This window comes from Vidua macroura, chromosome 8 (assembly GCF_024509145.1).
Source record: "Vidua macroura isolate BioBank_ID:100142 chromosome 8, ASM2450914v1, whole genome shotgun sequence".
In the NCBI taxonomy this organism is placed as follows: domain Eukaryota; kingdom Metazoa; phylum Chordata; class Aves; order Passeriformes; family Viduidae; genus Vidua; species Vidua macroura.
Window position 1 is genome coordinate 12506604 of NC_071578.1, and position 23556 is coordinate 12530159.

Sequence of the window (23556 nt, forward strand, 5' to 3'; positions counted from 1 at the left end):
AAAAAAAAACCAAAAAGCCACGGGAGAACAAACAGGTGGTTAGAAAATATTAATTTCTTCCACATACACTGGTCACATTTTTTGAGCTCAGACATGAAAGTACAATTATACTCTTGCAATGCCTTCATGAAGAGGGTTTAAGTACCTTTTAATTCAAGTCTATTATGCTCCTCCTACTGGGAAACTCAGTGAAGCCTGTTGAGCCCCAAGTGTATTTCAGAGCAACCCCAAGTCTGCTTCCTCCCATAGCAGAAAGTTTCAAGGGGCACATTTGTGCCACATCCCAGTGGCCCAAATCTCACCACTAAGCTGGGGCTTACTAGAAAGGCCAGTACTGAGCAGAGGATATTTCCAGGGGAATCAGCTCCTCCCTATTTTAAGGGTCCTTTGATCTAGAAGAGAAATCTAACAGGAATTTAGTACAGCTAATAGTCAAGCCTTTGATCTTCCCTTTGGAGTTTCACTGGCTGTCAGACAGCCTGAACCCCTACTTCCAGCAATAGGAGCCAGAGATTTCTCCCTAGCACTTTACAGTGAGTTTGCCACCTTCATAGATTGACCAGTGTTGCAGGGTTTTTGTTCCTATTCACTTAACTTTTGGGGAATTTCTCCCTTGAAACTTTTTCTTAGACAATGGACCTTCCTTTCAGTCTCACTTTCATATCTCTGTCAAGATGGTTGATATTGCTACTGAGGTGGCAGACAGCCCACTGTAGCAGAGCACAGACTCTGAGGGATATTTGCCTTCTAAAAGAGATCCTACATTCTTTCCAGATCTGAATGGCTGTAAGTTAAAGGAGGGATATATCAAGACTTTGATGACAGATGCCAGGGTTAATCTCATATCCTATTTCTGCATCAAAATATTTGCTCTTAATTGAATTTACTGTGCAAATTAACAGTGGAGGTGCCCAGATTTCTAAATGGGTCATTGCAAGCCAACTTTAGATCATGCTGAGAAGTCAGCATGCTTGAGGAATATTGGGAAAAAAAACAAATATTTACTAAATATGATGAGTTAGAGAAAGGGGAAGTGTGTTAAGGATGTTAAGGATGTTAGTCTGAACCTCTAAATGTGTTTGACATCCTCAATACCTTAAATGGTGGGTTAGATTATCAAAGGCATCCAACAGCTTTGGTGTATTTGGTCAGTATTTCCTTTCTCCATGTGGTTCCAGGATAGCAGTGTATCTTCACAGCTGCCAAAGATTACAAACTCCAAATAAACTTAAAGCAATAAGAAAAGTCTGGGCTTTGATTTCCAAGTCTTCCACAGTCTGCAGAGCCTGCACACAGCCAGCACCACCACATAGAATGACACAAACAATATCAAAAAGCCAACCAAGATGGTCTTCCCACATCTGACTCATCCTTAAACTGGCCATAGAAACAGGATGTGTTCAGTACTTGTCCTCCTGACGAGCTCTCATCCTAGTCAGTCAGGCCCTGTGTAGTCCCTGGAGCTGAACACCACCCTCAGAAGTCCCCTGAAAGTCTGAGACTGCTCATTAATTCCCTCCTGGTCCACACAGGGAGTTGCAGGCTGATTGCTAGGAAATTGGCTGAATCTCAAAAAGATGACCTGGAAACTGCAGCAATAGCTCTCTCTAGCCATTCTACAGAGCCCTGCTGGTGGCACTGGATGTGTAGCCTGCTGATAGCATCTGAAGTCACCATTCCTCTTTGCTCCTTGATGCAAATGGTGGGAGCCAGCCAGCACAAATTCAGAAATGTCAAGTTTGGTACCATAAAGCTCCACTGACTCTCAATTTGTAGAGCATCGTGATGAGGAGCACTTCCCACCAGAAGAATGTCATGAACTGCTGCATTCAGCAAATCAGACACAACTATTTCCTTTTCCAAGGATACAATCTGGTCACAGCAGTGAGGACTAATCCCCCAGAGAAATATTAGCCTTAATTTTGGTTTAACAGCTAGGATCAGCTAAAATGAGTTTCAAAACTGTTCTCTTTAAATGCTCAACTAAACCAGGGAGGAACAGGAGAGAACACAAGTCCCCAACAGCACTTATTTGAATAATCTTGCTGACAGATCTGTTCTTTTCTCAGAATTTCCAGTCTGCAAAACAGATCACAATATGAAATCAGATACTGTCACTGGGCTCTGATAAATGGGGATGCAAGGACTAAATATTCCCTTTCCATATGAATAAATACTCCAATTCAAACGGCACCACTCGCATTGTTCACGCTGTCACCGAAATCCTGCAGGCAGCATCACAGCCTAGTAACTGAGCAGCACCCATCATTATTCATTTCATGAGCAGATATAGATTTTCAGCTCTCATTTACTGACAACATGTTCCTGACATTATTATCTCTTCTAAAAGCTTGTTCATGAGTTATAGCTACTGGATTCAAAAGGAAATTTTGCATCTCTGCCTCTGAATTACTGACAATATTTTCAACATCTCTGAGACATTTAGGGAACAAATTTCCCTTTAATTTTAAGACTGCAAACAAAGGAAAAGCTTTTACACTATTAGGCTAATTTTTGCAATGCTTTAATGACTGTCAGTTTAAATCCTTCAACTTCCAGTCTGAATTTTCTGAGTTGCAAGTTCCATGTCAGTGGAGTTTCTTAGATACTTTTCTGTTTGATCCAAAAGGCAAAGTAGATATTTTTGAATTGTAGTTCCATCATTTATCCTTCTTCTGCACAAATGGAACAGGTCAAGGCCCTAATTACAGCCTTGCTAGCAGTTAAGGCCAATTGCCAAAGCTTTTGCTTTTATTCTTTTTTTTTTTTTGCTTTTATTCTTACAGCTCTTTTCTTCAATGTCTCCATCTCTGCAGTAGTCAAAAACCTTTATGGTGGAATCTATCCTCATTTTAGGAAGGAATTCAATAGCAAGATCTGGATCTGCAAGGCTTCTGTCTACTTCCAGAGTGCATGTCTAGCTAACAGATCACACGGGCAATAACACAGTGAGCACGCCAGAGACTGAGAATGTGATAGTGTGAAATAACCCAAAATGCAATCCCTGCCTTACACTTATATGGCTTAACCGTTCTGCTCTGCTGCCCAGGGTGGAGAGCCAAGGCTGTAAGCCAGCAAACACCTGAGTGAAGTCAGATCCGGGTGCTGCATGCACCCAGGGCCAGAGAAGCCAGTTTGTGGTTGCTTTGCAGCCACTGGGTGCTGGCTTGGTTCCCCTCAAAATCATCTTCAATCATGCAGAGATGATTTAGTTCTAAGGAGCAAGGGTGGTTCTTGACAATGAGAAGGCCAGATGGCTGGGAAAGTGCAGGTAAACACCAGAAACAGGTCAAAGGCACAGAGCTGGGCTGAAGGTGATGCTTCATGGTTGGGAAATTGGTGGCAAGAAAGCCTTTAACTGCTGAGGACTCTGGCTGAGACCAAGCCAGGGAGGGATCAGCACTCTCTGAAGTTCCACATTCACCTATGCTGTCACTCCATCGTTGTTTCTGATGTGGACACCAAATGTTTTCTGTGCCCCTCAGAGTCACTACAGCATATTACTCTGCAGAGATGGACTCTGCTAAATAAAAGTGAAAATGTAATGAGGTTTACAGACAAGAAGGGAGTGGAAGACACAAGGGGGGACATGGGGGTCTGGCCATGAGAGATCTTGATGAAGGCACAGGGATTAATTTACAACAGCACGTTTAGTCTCTGTACCAAAGCCAAGACAGTGAGTTCCCCAGGAGATCTTAACACAGAACAGTTCAGGGGTATTCAGAGCTCTTGGAAAAGGCCCATACCCAAAGCCCTGTTACAGCAGATAAACCTCAAGGAGCAGAGGGGTGGCTGCCACAACACCACAGGATCCCATCATCCCACATGGTGTGATTCTAGCTGTTTGCTTTGGAAAGACAGGAGCAGTTAGGGATGTTACGGATGTTACCAAAGGCAGCATGAGAAATTATTATCCTCTGCAGAACACAAGGCACTGCAGGTAATTACTGTCTGTGCAACCATAAGAATTTAGATTGGAACAGAGAATATGGAAAATTGTAGTGTACCTTAAAATACCATTTCTGCTGAGTCCATGATTGTTAGTATTAAGTAAAGTTATAAACTGCAGTCCATAATCTTGTCTTTAAAAGGTATTTTGTGCTCTGCAAGGAAGACTGGGACAGAGAGGGCAGAGTCTCTTTTGTGATGAACCATCTGTCTCTGATGATGGCACGTTTTTCTCCTTAGCTCTTTACACCCCAATACAGGGGTGGATTGGGGTGGTAGTGATGGTGGTGCAGCTGGAATGGTTGGTGAGTTTTACCCTATAATATTATAAGTTTCTATAAGATTACCTGCTGTTTTGGAGGAAGTCTTTCGCTCTCTTGGAACTGCCTCTTTTAAGAGCATGCATTAATTACTCCTCATGATTCTGTACCAGGAGGCAATGAGCAGGAACCTGCCAAAGCCCAGCAATGCAGCAGTAAACCCACCTGCAGACACCTCCTCCTCCAACCTTCCCTCTGAAAAGGTGTTAGAGCTTGAACTTTTAAGCTTGAAAAGAAGTCGGAATGTGTGAGAGAGATGAAATGAGAGTTGAACAGAGAAAGGAAAACTGTATCTTCAAGTCTAAACACCCTGAGATTCCTACGATTTGTTAATTTCCCATTTATCATGTTCAAGCATAAGTGAAATCTGCCACAGAGATCATCCACAAGTCTTTTGCCATCACAGACAATATGTGCTGCTGAGAGACCCCCCAAGAAGGTTAAGTCAGGATGGTATTTTCCTGTGAAAAAGTCACAATAACTGCAGATAACTGCATTTGTATTCACAGCATTCTGGAGATATCCAACACCATACAAATATTATAAATATACACAGAGAGGAAGATTAATGATGTGTGGGTGGGTTATAAACACAGATAAAGACAAGAGCTAGATGATGAGACAATTTGGTGAAATAGGACTCTAATTCTACTGGAAGATGAATTGCAGCTACTATGAAGCACCAACTTTCTTCAAATGCTTCAGGGATGTGTTTTTTTAGGTCAGGTGGCCCTGGCATTAGTAGGAAAATGAAATGGCATTTTTATACCAGAACATGGATTTTTAGGACTGGAGGTCACCTATTACTCTGCAGAGGAACTAATGACCAGACAGCAGTGTGTGTACACATTCAGTGGGTAACAAACTCTCACAACTTCCATAATATTTAAGCTGTTACCTGAACCCCAGATACCTGAGAAAGGTCCTTTGTACCAAATAAGGACAAGAGCTGTGAGAGAAAATATTGATATTTGCCTGGATTATTAAGATGTCCTCTTTCCAAACAATCCTGTTACAGCTACTCTTGAAGGAACCACCTAAAAGTACGGCCGCTCTCCAGCTGAGGCCCCTGCTCCACAGGAGTCCGCAGAACGAGAGGTTTCTGGCTAGAAGAAAAGGCTTTTAGAAAAGCAGCAGCAGCCAGGGGTGGAGAGCTGTGAGAGGCGCTCAGCGATTCTCGCAGGGCTCCGTGCAGGTGACAGCGGCTGCAGCTGCTCCCGAGCGGGGCCGCGTCCGCCGGGTCAGGAGCGGCTGAGGCTCCGTCCCTGCCCCTGCGCCGCCCGGGCTGGCAAAGGATGTGGCTGCTGGCTTCTGATGAGAAAGAGATGCTGGGTTTGGGGAGTTTTGCAAAGAAATGCCACAATGAGCTGAGTTTTTTCTGTAGTCTGAGGCAAGTTCAGATTAGCACTGGTGCCTGTAGGAAACCTAAGGCAAATCCAAATCCAAACCCCGATGAATTTAAATACTGATATATTTCCTTCTGTCACAGGCAGGGGGTATTAACCATCACTTCACATGAGACACGAAGCACTGGAAGAATAAAGCTCCCACCTCAGAGCACCAAGGAACACCAAGACAAGATGAATTTTAACACCTGTGGAGAGAGATTGGGTCTTCTTGCAACAAGAAAATACCTGTAGTGTTTTACTTATGATGTCTTCATGCATACCTCGCTTTTCTTGGGAAACTCTGCTTCATGGATTCCATTCTGAATGTTGTGGTTCTTTTTCTCCTTTGCAAATATTTTTCAAGGTCTACCCCAAAAAAATCCCCATAATAACTAGTTCTATTTTATGAGTACTCTGTATTTGCAGATATACCTAGAGGCAGATCTCAGGGAGGTTCAGAGTGGACATTAGGAGAAAATTCTTCACTAAGAGGATTGTCAGTCAGAATACATCCCTCAGAGAAGTAGTCATGGCACCAAGCCTGACAGAGTTCAAGCATCAGGATGATGCTCTTAGACACCTGATTAATTTCAGATAATCCTGTGAGAAGCAGAGAGTTGGACTCGATGACCCTTGTGGGTCTCTTCCAACTGGCAATATTCTATGATTCTATAGTTTTCAGCAGAGAGGAGTGGATCCTGACCACCACCCAGCCCTGACAGTGGAATTATTTCTCTCTCAGTTCCTTCTGCAGTTTATTTGCAGCACATAAGAAAGGCTCAACATTGCTCTAGCACATTTTCTGCCCAGAAAATGCCTGATATCTGCCAAAACTTCATAAAAATTTGTAGTAGATATATGTACACGAGATGAGCCCAAGCATCCTGAATGACACCTGTGCTCCAGCCTCCAGCATCACATCGGTGCTGTGGAATGAGCACTCGATCCCTGAGCGCACCACAGCAGCGCTGGCAGGGCTGGTCCACCCGGCACCACTTCCAGGGATGCTCAGCACTCCTGAAAAATCTCCCTCTTGCCTCTGAGTACTGTGGGAAGCGCAGGGGAGGGACGAAGGCAGCGCCCGGAGGAGCCGCAGCACCGCTCTGTGGTGATGGGTCCTTCTGCAAGTAAAGGACAAGGACACCAGCTCGCTCTTCTCCAACACACGGCTTAAGACCGATACATCGCTTTTTGTGGCACCGAGAAAAGCTGTTTCCTCACCGTTTCCAGCCTTTGCCCTGCTTCCCTCCTTCCTTCCCCCCCCGCTCTAATCCCCCTGCGTGCAGACACCTTTCACTCCCCAGTTTTAAAGCTCCTGCAGCCCAGGATACAGCAGTGATACTGGGATGCTGCTTCACAGCCCTATGCCTGACTGCAAGACACAGTCAGCTGCGCTTAATCCTTAAAGAAAAAAAAAAAAAAAATTGAGAAAATAAGAGCAAAATTTACCTATAATTTTTTCTTTCTATCTTTACAAGTTTTTCCATTCCTGACACACAAATTAGAGAAATATAGGATCACTCCTTACTAAAGATGTGTGACATCAGTTCTTAGATATGACTTACCTAAGCAGTTTTGGTGAATTAATAACACAGTACAGAGAGAAATTTTTACTTAAAAGCCATGAATCTTTTAAGGCTACTGAAGGATGTGGTCTGCTTCTTAGAGTAGTCACACTGGAGAAAGACTGGGTCAGCCTTAAATCCAAATGCAGACACCCAAAGTCACAGCACTGAGATGGGTTTTGTCACTCAACTTCCATTTCCTTTTACAAACCTAAGCAATTTCTATGATATCTCTGCAAACTGAAAACAAACTGATCTCTCAAGAAAAGTTTGTTATCAGTGGTTTTCATCCTGTAAATTGTGGTTTTCCCAGGGCTGGAGCTTAATTGTAAGTGTCTAAAAAGAACAAAAAAAGAACAATAACAACATAAAAAAAACCAAACCAGACACACAAAAATACCCCTAGCTAAGTATCAGTAGATATGTGGGCATTACCAAATCAGAAAAAAAAGTCTGAAAAATCTCTGAGCTGCAATATTTAGAGATCAGTCTGTTTCCTTATTTCTCCACCTTATTCCCTAATTCCCTCTTAGCTGAGAAGAGACTATCTCAAATGATGTCACTGCAGCATCAGCTCCAAGCCAAGCAGATAAACAGCCTTACAAAACTCAGTCAGAAATGGTGTGAATTAGGTCAAGATTGAGATAATGCAGAGATCACAAAGTAAGGCTTCTAAGTAAGCCAAAAAGCAAAGTGTTAATGGCCAGGACAGCAATATATAATGAGCTCTTAAGAAGAAAAACACATAACTAAGCCACATATTTCCTCACTGACAGTCAGCTGCATGTTGATGCTTTAATGAAGTTACAAGGCAGAACACAGGAGTATGAAATCTCCAGAGAACATCATTAGTAAAGATAAACTACATTTTACAATGCTGCCATTATTTTTGCTAGCATCTCATTAATCATTTAATGGTCATTACTCATTATTTACTTAGCCTGGACAGAGTACAGAGCTGTGCAAAAATGCCCACAGAATCACAGATTCAGGTGGTCCCTGCCCATGGAGCCAACAAAGCTGTAATTTGTCACTGCTGCCAGTGACCATCAGAACTTTGCACAGGAGGAAATACTGCCTATGTCCATCTTCATGGGCAGTTGAAATGAAAGTTGACTTCTGCTGTGATAAATTGAAGATGCTGAATGATTTTCAGGCAGTGAGGAGTAAAATCCTCTGCCAGATTTGAAGAAAAAAAAAGGCAATCATTTTGCTCTGCTGTCCTCAGTGGAGGACTGGGCCCCCAAACTGTTTCAAAAAGGCCAGAAAAGATAAAGCTCAGTTGTAACCTGCTGGGCAAGTATAGACAGGCTCTCAGGGTGTCTCTCAGGGGCCCGAGGGTTAGGAACAGGCTCACCTGAGCTGCAGAGGAACAACAAACTGGTCTGCAGGCACTGCTGCTGGGAAAGGCCATTTACAGTGGCAATGGCCTTCACTCAAACACAAGGTGACAAACTTCCTCTAAGCCTTGAAAAAGCACTGACCCTTGTCCTCTGAATGAATACAGCCAGGTGGAAGGGGTTTTCCAGTTCAGCAGCTGAGAGGTGCCCAAAACAGAGAGTGGACCACAGTCCTCCCATGGTGACCTGGGAAAGCAGGGGTGCTCCCACCTCACAGGGTTGTGACATTTCACCAGTGACTTACTCACCCTTCCAGTACCCAGAGAAGGGGTTCATGTGGATCCACTCTTAACTCTGTAAAGGGAAACTGAGGCAAGGAGCACACTGCTTGGTACCTGCTCCTTGTGTCCATACAGTGCTTGTTTTAACCAAACACCCTGTGGAGGTGGCATCCCCATGTGGCCATTAATGAGCCAAAACCTTGGGGAAAAAGGCACATTCAGAACTAAACTCATTCCATAGCCATGTCCTGCAGTCTGTGAATGTGCTGGGCCAGTTCTGCATCCTGATTTATCATCCAGCAGCAGAGGCACAAAAATGAGCAGGGTGATAGCTCAGCGACTTGGGCTGCTCGGGGGGTACCCTGACTGCAGCACCCATAAGAGCAGGACAGTGCCTCTAGGTGGGTGCCAGAGTTGCTGTGCATTGTCAGCTCAATAGTACAACCCCACAATTTCAACAAGGGAAACAAAGTCCTTTTTTTCTTTTTGTGTGCTGTATGTGTGTGTGTGTGTGTGTGTGTGCTTTTTTTTTTATGCCCTTACATCATCTAAGGAACAGTTGACCAACCCATGTAACAGTTTTCTAAGTATGTTTTTCCTGAGGCACACATTCAGGACAGAAAAAAATTCAGTCCAGGTAATTAAATAATTTGTCAGTTATAAAAAATTGCCAATGGCTCCCAGTGAGGTAATCCATCACCTCCCATGCCACAGGCCAGGAATGCTCCTGCAGGAGCCCTGTGTGTCCTTCCCTAGTGCTGGGAAAAGTGCTCTTGGCAAAGGCCAGTTTCCTGCAGAGCAAGCTTCAGGATGGGTGAAATGTCTGCTCCTGGACACTGGCTTTCCTGTGGGAAAGATGGTCCAGTCCCAGCAGAGGAAAGGGAGACTGGAGTGCGACCTGCACTGCTGGCCTCTGCTCCCCACCAAAACTCAAGGATAAGGACTTGCTCTGGGTGTGCACACCCCCTGAAGCCACACCTGCACAGCATCAGTGCTGCTCCCGGATCACAGGCTCAGGCACAAAACCAACCACACCTTTCTGCTGAACATACCCTACTTCAAATGACCGGTTTTGGTGATGAAATCATCCTTGTCCCCGGAGCAAGAGGGACTTCCCATCCCTGTACCCACCACCCTCTCCTGAGACAAAAAGCCTACAGCTGGTATTTTACTCCCGTGAAGGCGCAAGGCAGGAAGGCTCCCTCCTTTGCACTGTGTTCTGCAATGCTGAGGCAGAAGCAAAGGGTTGTTTAGCATGGCCCTCCAAAAGATGCACTGAGAAACAACAACTTCCAGCATGGTTTTGGAGATTTGCTATCAAGGAGCAGCTGCCTTTCTCTGAGCATGGTGCCCTTGAGAGCTGCAGGCAGCCTCACAGCAGGCTCAGCAGGGTGACTACACTGCTGGGGACGTGGGGCAGGTCCACTTGCTGGAGGACAAGAAATAGATTATTTTAATCCTTGTTTCCTCTTCATTTTGCCCTAAGAACTGACTAATCAAATGTGATAAATTTTGAGACATATTTTGAACCCTTGTCCATCTCTAGCAATTTACTTACCTCAACAGGCCTTTCTCTCTTTCACCAGGAAGCTCTGAATGTCTTTCTCTGCAAGTTCAGGAATATTCCCTTTCTTCTACAGTTCAACAACTCCATATCTCAGCTCTGAATCTCTGGTGACATCCCAATCACAACAGAGCATAGTAATTACCCTGAGGCATCCTTTACAGACCTGTAACATCCAGGTCAGGACTTGGCACCTTGGACAAGTAAAATTCCCTTGTAGATTGTCCTGTCCAGAGGATGTTTCCTACTATTTTATGTCTTATTTTTCTGAGCTGTAAGGAACTGTTTAGCCTTTACTATGTTTTTGCCCAGGAGAGCTAGAAAATGATTTTTCTAAAGTAATTTTTCTACAGAGAGTACACAACACTTTCTGAAGCTGAGTCAGCACATAAATGTAAGCCATTAAATGAGAAAGCCAGTGAGTATTGAAGCAGTTGAGAACGGCTGCACCTTGGCTAGAAATCAACTGTGGAGTTCAGCCAGGGGTCATGATGCCCTATAACAGCAATGTAGAGGGGTCCTGATGTTCTATAATGGCAAAATGGAAACATGAGCTGGTTAGCCAGGGGTTTTTATTGCTGATGGATAAACATTAACAGGCAATTCACTCACAGGTAAAGGAGAGCACAAATTTTATGGTTGGAGCAAATGTATTTCATTAAAGTAACTGTGTGAGTTGCTGTTCAGACTGGAGGAGGTGACATTCATCTGTGATTCATCTGTATGTGCCTGTGAAGAGCTACAGGTACCTCCTCCCTGCTGATCCTTTCAACATGATCCCATCAAGGCAACCAGTCCTGCAGTGGGAGACAGCATGGGCAGAAACCCCAGTGCTGGCAGATAGTGTACTTCAGTGGAGATAATTCCTCTCTTTTTAAACAAAATATTTAAAAGTAACACTCTTTTCCTCTCCCCCTTTCCTGAATGCATTTGGAAACCTGAGCTGAGAAGAAATCTGCAAGTGTTTTAAGAGGAAAGCTGGGGAGAGGAAAATTATGTTCAATATGTCAGGAAAACACCTCAGAATTTTTTTGTGTGGCAATGACTTGTATTTATCTGTAAAAATAACTTCTGAGGCAAAATCATGATGAAGATGATAAGCCAGTCCCATGGGACAAAGGAACCAGCTGCTCTGATTGCATTGTGCTCTCTGATGGGGAGCCAGAAGTGCCTCAGTGCAAGAGTCTCAGACATGGATGTCCTATTGTGATAAATTGAGGCGAATAATTTGATTCAGCCTTTTTAAGGTCAATTAGCATTTTATTAATTACAGCAAGCAGTAGCAAGCAAAACAGCGCTGGGTGGGTAGGGGTCTCCAAACCGCCCCTCCTGCAGTGTCCCACACTGCAGTGCCCCACACCCCACTCCCTTATTCAGTTTCTTTTTATAGTTTCTTGGAGGTTCCTTCATTCGCGTCTCTTGCGATAGCGGTGTGCGTAGCTTGAGCATCTCTCTGCATCGTGTCTGCGTTGTGTCGAGGCAGGTGATCGCTGATTTCACAATCGGCTCCGGACAGTGATGGGCGTACCTGGAGCACTCCTACGTTGTCTAGTCCGGTAGCCATTGCCTGGTGGTCGCTGATTTCATAATCAGCTCCGGCCATCCCCCGACATTCTTAGCCTGTGTCTGAAAAAAACTACAAAAAGCTCCCTATATGGTGATTAATCATACTTGTAATCTTACGGTTTTGCAATATATCTATAGCCTTGCGGTTTGTAGCAGTTGCTACGAGCTAGTATAAGGCTAGTCCCTTATACTTTAATTTTTATTTTTCCTCCTTTAATATTCCAATTCTTTTGATGAACAAATAAGTTACCACAGTTTATCACACTATGGTACAAATATCCCAGTATATATAGGATGCACAGCCAAGAGCAGCCTTTGCCCCCAGGTGCCATTCCAGGCTTTGAAAACTATCCATTCTCACACCCTCTTGACTGGAGGGTTGGTCCTTTCAGCCCATTTGCATAGGGAAATCTGAGCTTGCAGCACACTCAAGCCAGGTGTGTGCTCCCTGCCTTCTCCCCTGCCCCACACAGGGCTGGGGACATGCAAAGAGAAGTGGGGCAGCGGCAGGAACACAGATGAGCTCATTTGATTTACCTGGTTTCTTCTGGGCAGTGAATCACTCCACAGGCTTCAATCAGCAGAGAGAGCAGCTCGCAGGCATCCACCAATGGCTCTCCATAGACATTTACCATCTCCTGAAGGGAGGGACCAGGCACTACTGGAGGCTGTGACTGCTTGCCATGTGGGACAGCCCTGAAAATTAAAAACAAGGTGATAAAAAAGGCTGCTGGAGGCTGTATCCATCAGCTCACCTAGAAAAGCTACCAACTGACCTGGAAGACAAGCATAGGGTGAGAGACAGACCTGTGAGAGCCGTGTGCCAGTGGGGAAGCCCCAGCACAGGGTGTTCCCCCTATCACAGCAGCTCTCTTCCATCCTCATCCTCCTGCTGACTGGGAGCTGAGCTGCATCCCCTGCCCTGTGCAGCAGAAGGAGGGACAGAGGGAGACAGGCCCCTCTGGGCAGCCCAGAGATTTCCCAGGAGGAGAAGCCCTGCCCAAAAGAACACGATGGACCGTTTCCGGATGATCTTCCAGTACTTCCAGTCCAACTCGGAGTCTGTAATGAACGGGATCTGTGGGCTCTTGGCCCTGGCAAGTGTAAAGATGTACACCAGCTTTGACTTCAGCTGCCCCTGCCTGCCCCAGTACAACATGGCATATGGCTTGGGGATCATGTTCGTACCCCCCATCATCCTCTTTCTGTGTGGCCTCATCCTCAACAGACAGTCCCTGGTGATGCTGGAGGAGTGGAGGCGACCACCGGGGCACAGGAAGAAGGACCTAGCTGTCATCAGGTGGGGTTTGCAGTGGCAGTGGCATCCCTCTTCTCACCTCCTGTTTAGCTGTCTTTCTCCATAGCTTTGATCCTCCTGGTAGATTAATTTTCTTGTAAGCTCATCTCCTGAGACCTCTCCCCATGACTCTGGAGGGGCAGGGGTATGGGAAATGCATTTACATCCAGCAGAAATTAAGGCAGGCTCGTTCCATCCCAGGTAAGGAGAGCAGGAGTGCCTCAATACTTGGGCTTATGCCACCACCCTGGGAAACTGCATTGCTGCTGCCCTGTCATGCACTCACATGGTGTCTTCTGGGGCTTCCATGTGCAAAAACATCAGGCATTTCCTTTTAAATATGCAGGTGTGGCATTTTCATCATGGTCATTCTTTATCAAAAGCCTCATAGTCTCACTCCCTTCACCTGAGTTTTTACTAATTTGTACTGGTAGAAGGATGAGGAGAATAATATTCCATCTGTTATATGTAAAATTTTATGCAGTACACAGGTTGGCTCAGAGAGGGGAAAGAAAGTCTGCAGAAAAAAAGGGATTTTCCAGATTGAAACTGATGAGAAAAGAAGTGTGAATATGCACGACAAGGGAGAGCTGACAAAGATCTGTGTATGGGAGACATAAGGGTACAGTCAAGGCAAGCACACGGTGAGGGGACCGTGCACTGAGTGCAGGCAGCACACAGAGCACTGCCTTGTGCTAGTGCAGGTTTCACTGAGAGGCAGAACCAACAAAGACATCCCAGAGCAGAAGAAGCATCAGCTGGAGCAATGCTGAGGGCATTTCCTGGGTCTGGAAAGGCTGCTTGGCACAGGACAGCCTGCATCCCTCAGGGCTCTGGATGAGGAGAAAGCTGCCAGCATTAACCCACTCAGCTCTCTCTCTGCTGCTCCAGGTACATGTGTTCCTCCATCATGCAGCGAGCCATGGTTGCCCCTGTCGTCTGGTTCATAGTCACCCTCCTGGATGGCAAATGCCTGATCTGTGCTTTCAGTGGCTCCATGGATCCCCAGAAGTTTGTGGGCTTTGCCAATGTGAGCACAGTGCAGGCACAGCAGCTGCTGGCCAAGGTGCCCTGCAAGGATGATGAGCTCATGAGGAACAACACGTCCCACAAGGCAGTGACCAGGTACCTGCGCTGCTGGTCCCAGGTGGGTCACTGCTGGCAGAGCCTCTCATGTCACTGAGGTGCCCAGGCATGCGGCATCTGCTCCTGCTCTTTCTTGATTTGCCATCACTTCATTGTGATCAGGCTGGGAGCAAGGCTGCTCTGTGCTTCTTTTTGCCTCAAACGTTGCTATCCTAAGTGATAATCTTGAGTCAGGTAGGGAAAAGGAAAGAAACTATGAATGGTTTAATAGAAGAACCAGCAGCTTCTAAACCCAGATAATAAAAAATGTGTCTCCTAAAGCCCTGTTCAGTCAAAAGACATTTCTAACTGCTAACCCTGCAGACAGGACCCATTGTTTTAAGGACAGTGCAAGCTTAGACAGACAAAAACAGCTTGCTCAGGAGTAATAGAACAGGGCACAATGGAGAGAGGAGCCCTGACTGGCCTCAGCTCTTGGTATAGAAGTGCCAGGTGAGGCATTGGTTCTGATGGAAGGTCATTGAAAACAAGCCCTTCCTTCTTATCAAAGGGAGCTGCCCATAGTCTGGGCTGTCTTCACACTGCTGTGGGGACTCCTGGGCCCTGGAGTTAGTGTAGGTGGCAGATGAAGATCACTGGAGATAAGGAAATGCCAAAGGAGAGCACTAAAGTCCCCTTTCCCCAGGGTATTCATTTTTTGCTCATAGCAAATGCCTGTCTGCTCCAGGCAACTTTGCAATCAGTTATCCTTACTGAATGATTCATGCACAGATAAGTATTCCATATTCTCTGGGAAGAAATTATACCAACCCTCTGGGTGCAGTGTGGGGTGCTGGACTACAGGGACAGATGGAAGACAGGAGTCCAGATGTATCACATTTCCCCTCCAGCCACACAAACTCCCTGTCTCACTGATACAGGCAAAGAGCTTGTGCCTGTCCTTGTGTCTGTCTTGCTCCTGTTTCACTGCTTCTTTCTTATCACACAGGCACTTGGCTGGACCATTTTGTTGATCCTGATCATAGCAGCTTTCCTTGCCCGCTGGCTCAGACCTTGCTTCAACCAGGCCACCCTCCTGCAGGCACGTCACTGGAGCAACTACATTGACATCGAGCAAAAGATTTTTGAGGAAACCTGCTGTGAGCACAGCAGGCTCTTTGCTCACAAATGCATCCTCCACTTCTTCGAAAGCATGCGGCAAGAGATCAAACTGCACAGCTTCAGCTTGCCTAGGGAGGGAGAGGGGGCTGAAGGAGGGGAAGATCTTCTTCCGGGTATCACAGATCAGGACCAGGTGAACAAACTCCTGAAAACGTGGTACTATGAGAAACCTCCCCTGGATGTCAGCCAGGCACACCAGAGGCATCCCCTGGTGCGAGAGAGATCCCCTCAGGCAGACAACACCAGCACCCACTCCAAATTCCCCCAGCACACCAGTGTGTAAAGGTGGGCTTTGTCCTGCAGACACAGAAGGAGCTTTGCCAAACCTCTGCACAAAGCAAGGACCAGCAGGCAGATGACATTGGTGCTCATACCTTCCTCCAAATCTGCAAACTCAAAGGCTCCACTCCAGGGCATACCTAGCAAAACCTCCAAAGTCAGCTAGTTCTGAGGGTCCAAGGGTCACAGATGCAGTCACTGTTAATGACATTTCTCAGCCAAGGGCCCTGTGGGGCACTTTTGTCATATCAAAGAGTTTGTACCTTGTTACAGGTGTGATAAAAGTGTTCTGGCTTGAGGAAGATGGCAGCAACATCTGGTTGCATACACAAACCATACACACACAGAGGTGTGAGGAGCTCCTGCCCAATCCAGTGAAACCTGCTTCAAAGGGTTATCAGAACTGACATAGAAATTATTTAATTGGCAACTCTCTTAGTACCACACCAAAATATTTACTCAAAAAGGCAAAACCACCTCCTATGTCTTCCCATCTGCTGAAAGCTCTGGCTGCCCCCAGCCCAGCTGCCAAACTGTTCTGCCTTCCTCTAACAACCCATCAATACTTCCATGCATTTTAAAAAATGAAATATGGCAACACACTGAAATTCATGGAGCAGCATAACTTTAATTGAAGACATCTCTGAATAAGGATTGGATTGGGTTGGATTTGCAGAAGGAACAGGAGATGAAGGCTTTGCAAAACACAACCACAGGGCTATGCTGGGGTTTAGGTAGCTTCTGTAAGCACTGGTGCTGAGCCATGGAAAGGACACACTGACTCTGCCTGAGAAGTCTGAACACAGACTTTAAACACTCCCCTGCTAGGTTTGAGTACAAACTGACCTCTCCAGAGGATCATCCTTGTAATGCCTATTTGGGCATTTCCATCCATAGTTTCAAAACTGTTTGAATGTAACCTTATCTCTGAGCCTTTAATGATAATTGCTTTCTCACCTGCCTTTTCCAGCCCCCATTGTACATGGTGCCAGTTTGACTGGTACTTCTGTCCAGCTTTGCTGCTTGGATGCATTAAAGTCTTTACTGCAAACTAACCCAGAACAGACACATCTATTCCTCCAGGCTGAACCTCACACTGATGCCTACTTTGTCTCTTGGAGGGAGAGCTGCTACATGGAGGGGCTGGGGGGAGGTGGGAGTGAAGAAGAAATATCTCCTTGGGTGTGCATGGATAGGTGGGGCAAGCAGGGCTTTGAGGAGGAAAGAAGAGGGCAGGATAGCAGCAGAGAAATCTGCCACCACACTGGGACTAAATCCAAAATGAGGGATCAAAATAAAAATGCATATTAATCCCCCAAATTGACTTGTCAAGATGCTGCCAGGTGGGTCATCTCCTCTTCAGGATGTTTGTATGCACAGGCCAGAGAATGAGGATGTGCTGGGTAAAACATTGGGAGGCAAAATAACTCCATAGCCCACCCATGGGCAGCTGCATCCCTTTGCCCACTGAGGCCAGTCAGGAGCTGCAGGGTGCAGAGGGACAGGCTGCAGAGCTTTTCTTATTTGCATAGCAAAATCAGATCTGGATGAATCCCTGAGCTCCCTTGAATATGCTAGGAGAGTGCACAGAGCCAGTGGTGGCCCATGCTGGTAGGGAAAACCACAGTGGTCTTTTCTCCAGGAGCTCTTTAGATCCAGGGAGCTTCTGAGCTATTCTTTGAAATCAGCTTTGCACTTTGAATTGTATCTCTGGTTTACTTTTATCAGACACAACATCACATGGCAGTTCAGTTTGGACTCACCATTCCATCTAGTCAAATTGGGTATTTTCCTAATATGCTCAGACCTGAGGTCTGTAGCTCCATTTGCATGCTGCTTTCCATGTTCTCAGGTTTTAAGTCATCCCAGTGTGGCCACAAAATATGAAAGGCTAAAAGGGAGAAGAGGAACAGATTTGTTATCTGTACCAGGAGGGAGAAAACAGGAGGGTTTAAGGGTGCTGCCATGGATTTTGAAGATCTACAAAGGTTAACGTACTGCTGGGAGAGTCGGTTCTGGTCATGGAGTAGCTCCAGTTGGCTGCGGCCATGGGTGTTCATTCCTCAGAGCCCCCCTGAGTCTCCTGCTGTGTTTCCTTCTAAAGCCCAAGAACTCTTCTCCATTCTGGAAAGTGGTATCTGGCACCCCATGACAGGACAAGAGGCAATAAACCCAAAATGCGGGAAAATTCCATTTAAACAGAAGAAAACATTGGTTTTGAAGGTGATGGAAAGGCTTGCCCAGAAAGTCTATGGCACCTCCATCTATCCAAAAAATCTCCAGAGGTCTCTTCCCACCAGCTCTATTAAGAGTGTGTACCCTCCTGTGGAAATTGGGGCAGAGAGGGTCATTCACAAACTTTAGCAGCTGTCTGTCTCTCAGGGCTGTTGTGATGCCTGACCTGCAGATATGTCTGGCATCCTTAGGGATCCTCACCTGCCAAGAGCCTGTGAAACAGCAGAGCTGACTGCAAAGACAGCTTCCCCAGTCACTTCCTAAATTCTCCTGATGGGACTTGTAACTGCTTTCACATCCCTCCTTTCTGTCTGTCTTGGTGTGCAGGTGCAGGACTGGGTCCAGGGAGGGACTTGAGCATGCACCATCTCTTTCAGGACAGGGTTTCCACAGCACAAGTAAGTTGGGATTCGGGAGGAATCATCAGCTCTGCCTTCCACTGTAAGTCAGTTAGAGTGAACTTTCTGTTGGGAAGCTTATGAAAACAAAGTCCTTCCTAACAAGGCAACATGGAAAGAAAGACCCAGGCATTGTCATCTATGGGCTCTTTTTTGATTCCCACTGACCTGATGTTGGCTTCAGTGAGAACTGTAGTGCTGTACACTAAGCAGACTCAGGCCCTTCATTCATGTTAATAAAGGCAGGGTTTTCCTGGAGATCAAAAAGCTCTCAGCTTTTTACAGGGTTGATTCATGCAGGCTTTGATGTGAATTGCTTCAAAAAGCCACCTGTCAGGTGAATAGAGAAGCCAGTCTGAGCTCTTAGCTAGCAATACAACAGGCCTCATCTATATTCATGCAGCAAAATCTCTTCCCATTTGATGAGATCATGCAATTAACCTCTCCACAGCAGGCAGAGCTAAGACTGCTCAGGTATTACCCACATGCTCACCTCTGTGGTGGCATCTCAGGGTGAGCTCAGCATAATCAGCTGAGCCCCAGGACTGGTGCAGGGCAGACTCAGAACGTGCAGCACTGACTAATGGTCAAAACACCTGGTCTGGCCTCCTAGCTCGGCACTGACACACTGCAAAACCTTGGGGGAAAGTACCTCTCCTGGGTCTTCCATGTGCCACCCACCTAGGTACAGCTTCCCTTGGTGACGTGTCCCACAGCCACCATTGCAGTCACACTGGTGCCCAGTCAGATGTATCTTGATCCTCACATCAACAGCTCAGGTGGTGCCTGGACAGGAACGACTGAGCAATTGTCACCATCTGTTTTCCAGCCACTTGTAGTCCCAGTAATCCCCCATCTTTTGGCCAGCTTGAGGGAGCAACCGAGTGCACCAAGGCTGCTTTGTGAACTGGGAACTGAGATGCAGGAGAACACCATCAACACCATCCCCTTCTTTTAGATTTGTGCTGTGGAAGCCAAGCCCAGCCTAACTGTTACCTCTCCTTCCTCTGCCTTTCCTTTTCTTTTCCCTTCCCTCTGCAGAATAAAAAAGAAGGGGTATTTCCCAGTGAAGCACGTCCAGAAGTAGGGGCTGGCAGATGTGCAAGGTGCTTGCCTCAGATGCTGCTGAGGCAAGGGAAACACACAGAGGGAAGGGGGAAGCTCTGGAATCCAGTTTTTCCATGTGTGCCAGCACTGCAGAGATGGGGTGTCCCATTGAGTCCTGGGAGGAGCACCCACCCCCTGCATTTGCAAACAGGTTCACAGAGGCCAATCAGCCAACTCTGCCCAGGGCACAAAGTGATCTGGGGAGGACACACCCACGGTAACGCCTGCACCCTCCAGCAAAGAGAGCTGGTGGCTGGGAGACTGCAGAAATGGGGATGTGGAGAAGCATGAAATCAGGTTTTACAAACCAGAAACAACTCAGGTCCCAGATCCAAAGAAGAGCAGGAGGAAGCAAATTCTAAACTTTTGTAGGCAGCAAAATCAGCAGAAAAAAATGTTAATTTTCTGCTTTAAATAGTGGAATTTTAAGAGTGCATGAATGAAACAGCGGACTGCACAGAAACTTAGTGATTCCATCTTTGAAGAGGAAATCTGAAAGAATGAAATAGACTGAGGCCACAGCTTGGACCCTGGTGGGGGAAGGAATCAAACAAAGATGGACAAGTTTCGGATGATCTTTCAGTTCTTCCAGTCCAACCAGGAGTCCTTCATGAATGGCATCTGTGGGATCATGGCCCTTGCCAGCACCCAGATGTACTCAGCCTTTGATTTCAATTGCCCCTGCCTGCCACACTACAACCTGGCCTATGGGCTGGGCATCCTCCTGGTGCCCCCCTTCATCTTGTTCCTGCTGGGTTTTGTGCTGAACAACAACATCTCCATGCTGGCAGAGGAGTGGAGGCGGCCGCAGGGCCAGCGGGGGAAGGACCCGGCTGTGCTGCGCTACATGTTCTGCTCCATGGCGCAGCGGGCCATGATCGCCCCCGCGGTCTGGGTGTCGGTGACACTGCTGGATGGCAAGTGCATCACCTGTGCCTTCTGCACCTCGGTGCCCGTGGAGACCCTGGGCAATGCCAGCCACCCCCGCCTCTCCCAGGGGGAGATACAGCGGGTCCTCGCCCGAATCCCCTGCAAGGAGATCTACAATGGGCAGCAGCTCATTGCCAACGAAGTGGCCATCAGGTACCTGCGCTGCATCTCACAGGTAAGAGGCACCGTGGCTGTGCCCTCACTGGTGGCTTGGGGTTAGGCACTGTCAGCATGAGCTCTTCCCTCAACAGAATATCCTTGTTGAAATCAAGCTGCAGCAGGAGAGACTGGTGATTTCACAGGGGTACAAGGTGTTCACACTCAGCTCTGTGGGGTTATGCCTCCAGTGTGGTGCAGAGGCTGTAGCTGTAGGTCATCCTAATAATTGGCCCCCACTCCTGCCTGGGCAGCCCAGGGTTGCAGAGCAGTGACAGTCAAACCATCTGCATGTATTTATTCAGAGCAAGCTCAGAAGGGGCTGAGATGGATCTTAGTGGCTGGTAGGTTGTCATCCTCTCCAATAACCCATCAAGTGGTTGCTCTTACTTCTTATTACAACATGTGCAAGCAATGGGCCGATAACCATCTATGCCACTAGTCTCTGCCGCTGCACGGGAACAGCCAGGGTGTGTTTATTAGCCATCCCAGGGAACCACAAATGAAGATGTGCCACTAATCACTTGTCCTATGCTTAATTCCTCTCAAGCCCTCTGCTCCTGGCCATGCTGGAGACAGGATGACCTGAAGCACTGTCACTCATGCACTCCCGTTTATAAGCAGACCTTCTGCCTGACGTCCTTAGGGCAGATAGGAATGATTACCCCCTTTAAGAGAAATGGAGCCACAGGGACTTCTCCAAAAACACAAAGTAGATTTTCCTAGGCAGACTCCAATTGGAAAGCATTGGGAGCTGAAAAACTAGAGGTCCCACATAGAACCTTCCCCCCCCCCCCCCCCCGGTGCTCTTTTAGAGGGCTGCATTTCCAGGAGGGTTGAACATCATGAGCTCTGCCGGTACAGCCTGGAGGCAGCCTGAGCTAAGACTGATGGTGAACAAGACAGACTGGTCTTGGCTCTGTCCTCATCTCACCCTTCCTGTCAGACCCCATTAACAGGGGAGTTTTCACTGCTGCTCACTCACAGTAGATGTTACTAAGTTCAGTTTGGAAAAAGAGTTAAGACAGCTGCATAAATCAGGGAGTATCTGGGACAATACTGCAAGTCAAGAGGACACAGGCTATCCTAGGCCTAGGTGAGGCACTGTCGTATCGGAGGCAGGACCAAGGGCTGGGTACAGGATTCAGCCCTGGTGTTATTTATGGTCAGGGCCTGCTGATGCTCTACAAGGCAAGAAGTGAGAGGTGCTGCCTATGTGGATGCACTGAACAAAATTCCAGTGCAAATGGTTCGTAGGGCCTCCTCGCCCAGTTTGCCCAGTGTAAACACAGCCAAATGTCAAACAGCCCAAACTGAAGTCAGGCTTGTTTGCAAACCAGGGGGGTTCTGCTGGCTGGTTCTGCTGGGCATGTGCTCTGCCTGCCTGTGACAGCTCTGGTTCCCCTTTATCCCTGCAGGCTCTGGGCTGGTGCTTTGTGCTGCTGATGACCACCCTGGCTTTCTTGGTCAGATCGCTTCGGCCTTGCTTCAGCCAGGCTGCCTTCCTGAAGAGCAGATACTGGTCCCACTACATCGACATCGAGCGCAAGCTGTTCGATGAGACGTGTGCGGAGCACGCCAGGAGCTTTGCCAAGGTCTGCATCCAGCAGTTCTTTGAGGGCATGAGCACAGACCTGGTGGCTGCTCGCTGCCACCTGCCCAGGAAAGCCCCTGCCAATGCCGGGGAAGCTACTGAGAAGCTCCTGGGCATCACCGACCAGGGCACCATGAACATGGCCCTGAAGAGCTGGCACAGATGCAAGCCCCCACTGCACCTCCACCCACCTGCCCTCCCCACTGGAAATGGCTGGGCAGGAGAAGGGCAGCCCCCCATGCACCCCTCTGCACCCCGAAAAGAGACAGCTGCCTACTACAGCTGGGTGTGAGGGCCCACGGGGCTGTGCAGAGCAGAATCACATTTTTGTGAGATGGGCTGCAGAGAGGGCAGAAGCCAGGGCACAGGCAAGGGCCAGTGCCACAGCAGCTGCATGGGATCAGGCACCCAACGGGCTCAGTGGTGTCTGTGTGATCCCATCTGCTCTCACATCCAGTCCTACAGCATCGGTGATTCAGGTAAGAGTTTTGTGCCAGGAAGGATAATTTTGCAAGGCCATGATGGACAAGCCCCAGGGATGCTGAAGGGTGTAAGATGGGAGCCAGATGTGCCATGTGTTCCACACCACTGAGCACAAGGTTTGTGTTGTGGCAGTTGCCAAGACAGACACTACCAGATGTGTAAAACTTCCTCTCTTTCATGACGTGCTCAGCACTGAGCAGTGCATATGGGTTTAGGCAGTATTAAAAATCCCCTGGTGGGGAAACAAGCTGAGAGTGCTCCTTTCTCCTGCCAAGTTGTGAAACCCTAAAAGATCACATTACCCCTCCACACACTACATCCCCACAGACACACAGCTCCCAAGCCAAGAAAAGCCTTAGAATAAATTTGACCAAAGCAATGAGCTAGTGAAGAGACATCCCATATCGCACTACATGTGACAGAAACAGCGTGGTTGCTGTTACAGGTACCATTAAATGAGGATTCCAAAGAGATGCTCCTTGAGGAGTCCGGACAAGGAGAGCAGCTAGCATTCAGCAGCAGGGAGTGGAGAAGGGGCCAGGCCAACCCCTTGCCACAAATCTTCCTCGGGACAATTTGTTCTTACAATTTTTCCTGTATCTCTCCCTGACACAAAAACTGTTGTTAAAAACCCACCTGGGTGTTTGTTTAAGGAGCTAAATAAATAATTCAGGCTTACTATTCAAGCTCTGTGTTCAAACACCAGGATTTATAAAAGCTATTTACAAAAGCTGTTGGTGTTTCTTTACTTGGATGCAATGAAAAGGACTGGAAGAGCCCCCAGGCCAAGCCTGAGGTGCTGAGACTGTGTGAGTTGAAGATTTTTGCCAGTGCATGGCCACCAGCAGCAGCCAGCCC

General features: G+C 47.2%; 2 protein-coding genes across 2 annotated transcripts; both read left to right on the forward strand.

The window, feature by feature from the left end:
* The first annotated feature begins 12985 nt into the window (after window positions 1–12985).
* CALHM3 (calcium homeostasis modulator 3) lies at window positions 12986–15799 on the forward strand. The gene is made up of 3 exons (XM_053983991.1): window positions 12986–13272; window positions 14161–14416; window positions 15344–15799. The coding sequence occupies exons 1-3, from the start codon at window positions 12986–12988 to the stop codon at window positions 15797–15799; spliced, it is 999 nt and encodes a 332-aa protein (XP_053839966.1).
* Window positions 15800–20091: 4292 nt separating this feature from the next.
* CALHM1 (calcium homeostasis modulator 1) lies at window positions 20092–22507 on the forward strand. The gene is made up of 2 exons (XM_053984372.1): window positions 20092–20640; window positions 22040–22507. The coding sequence occupies exons 1-2, from the start codon at window positions 20092–20094 to the stop codon at window positions 22505–22507; spliced, it is 1017 nt and encodes a 338-aa protein (XP_053840347.1).
* The last annotated feature ends 1049 nt before the right edge of the window (window positions 22508–23556 follow it).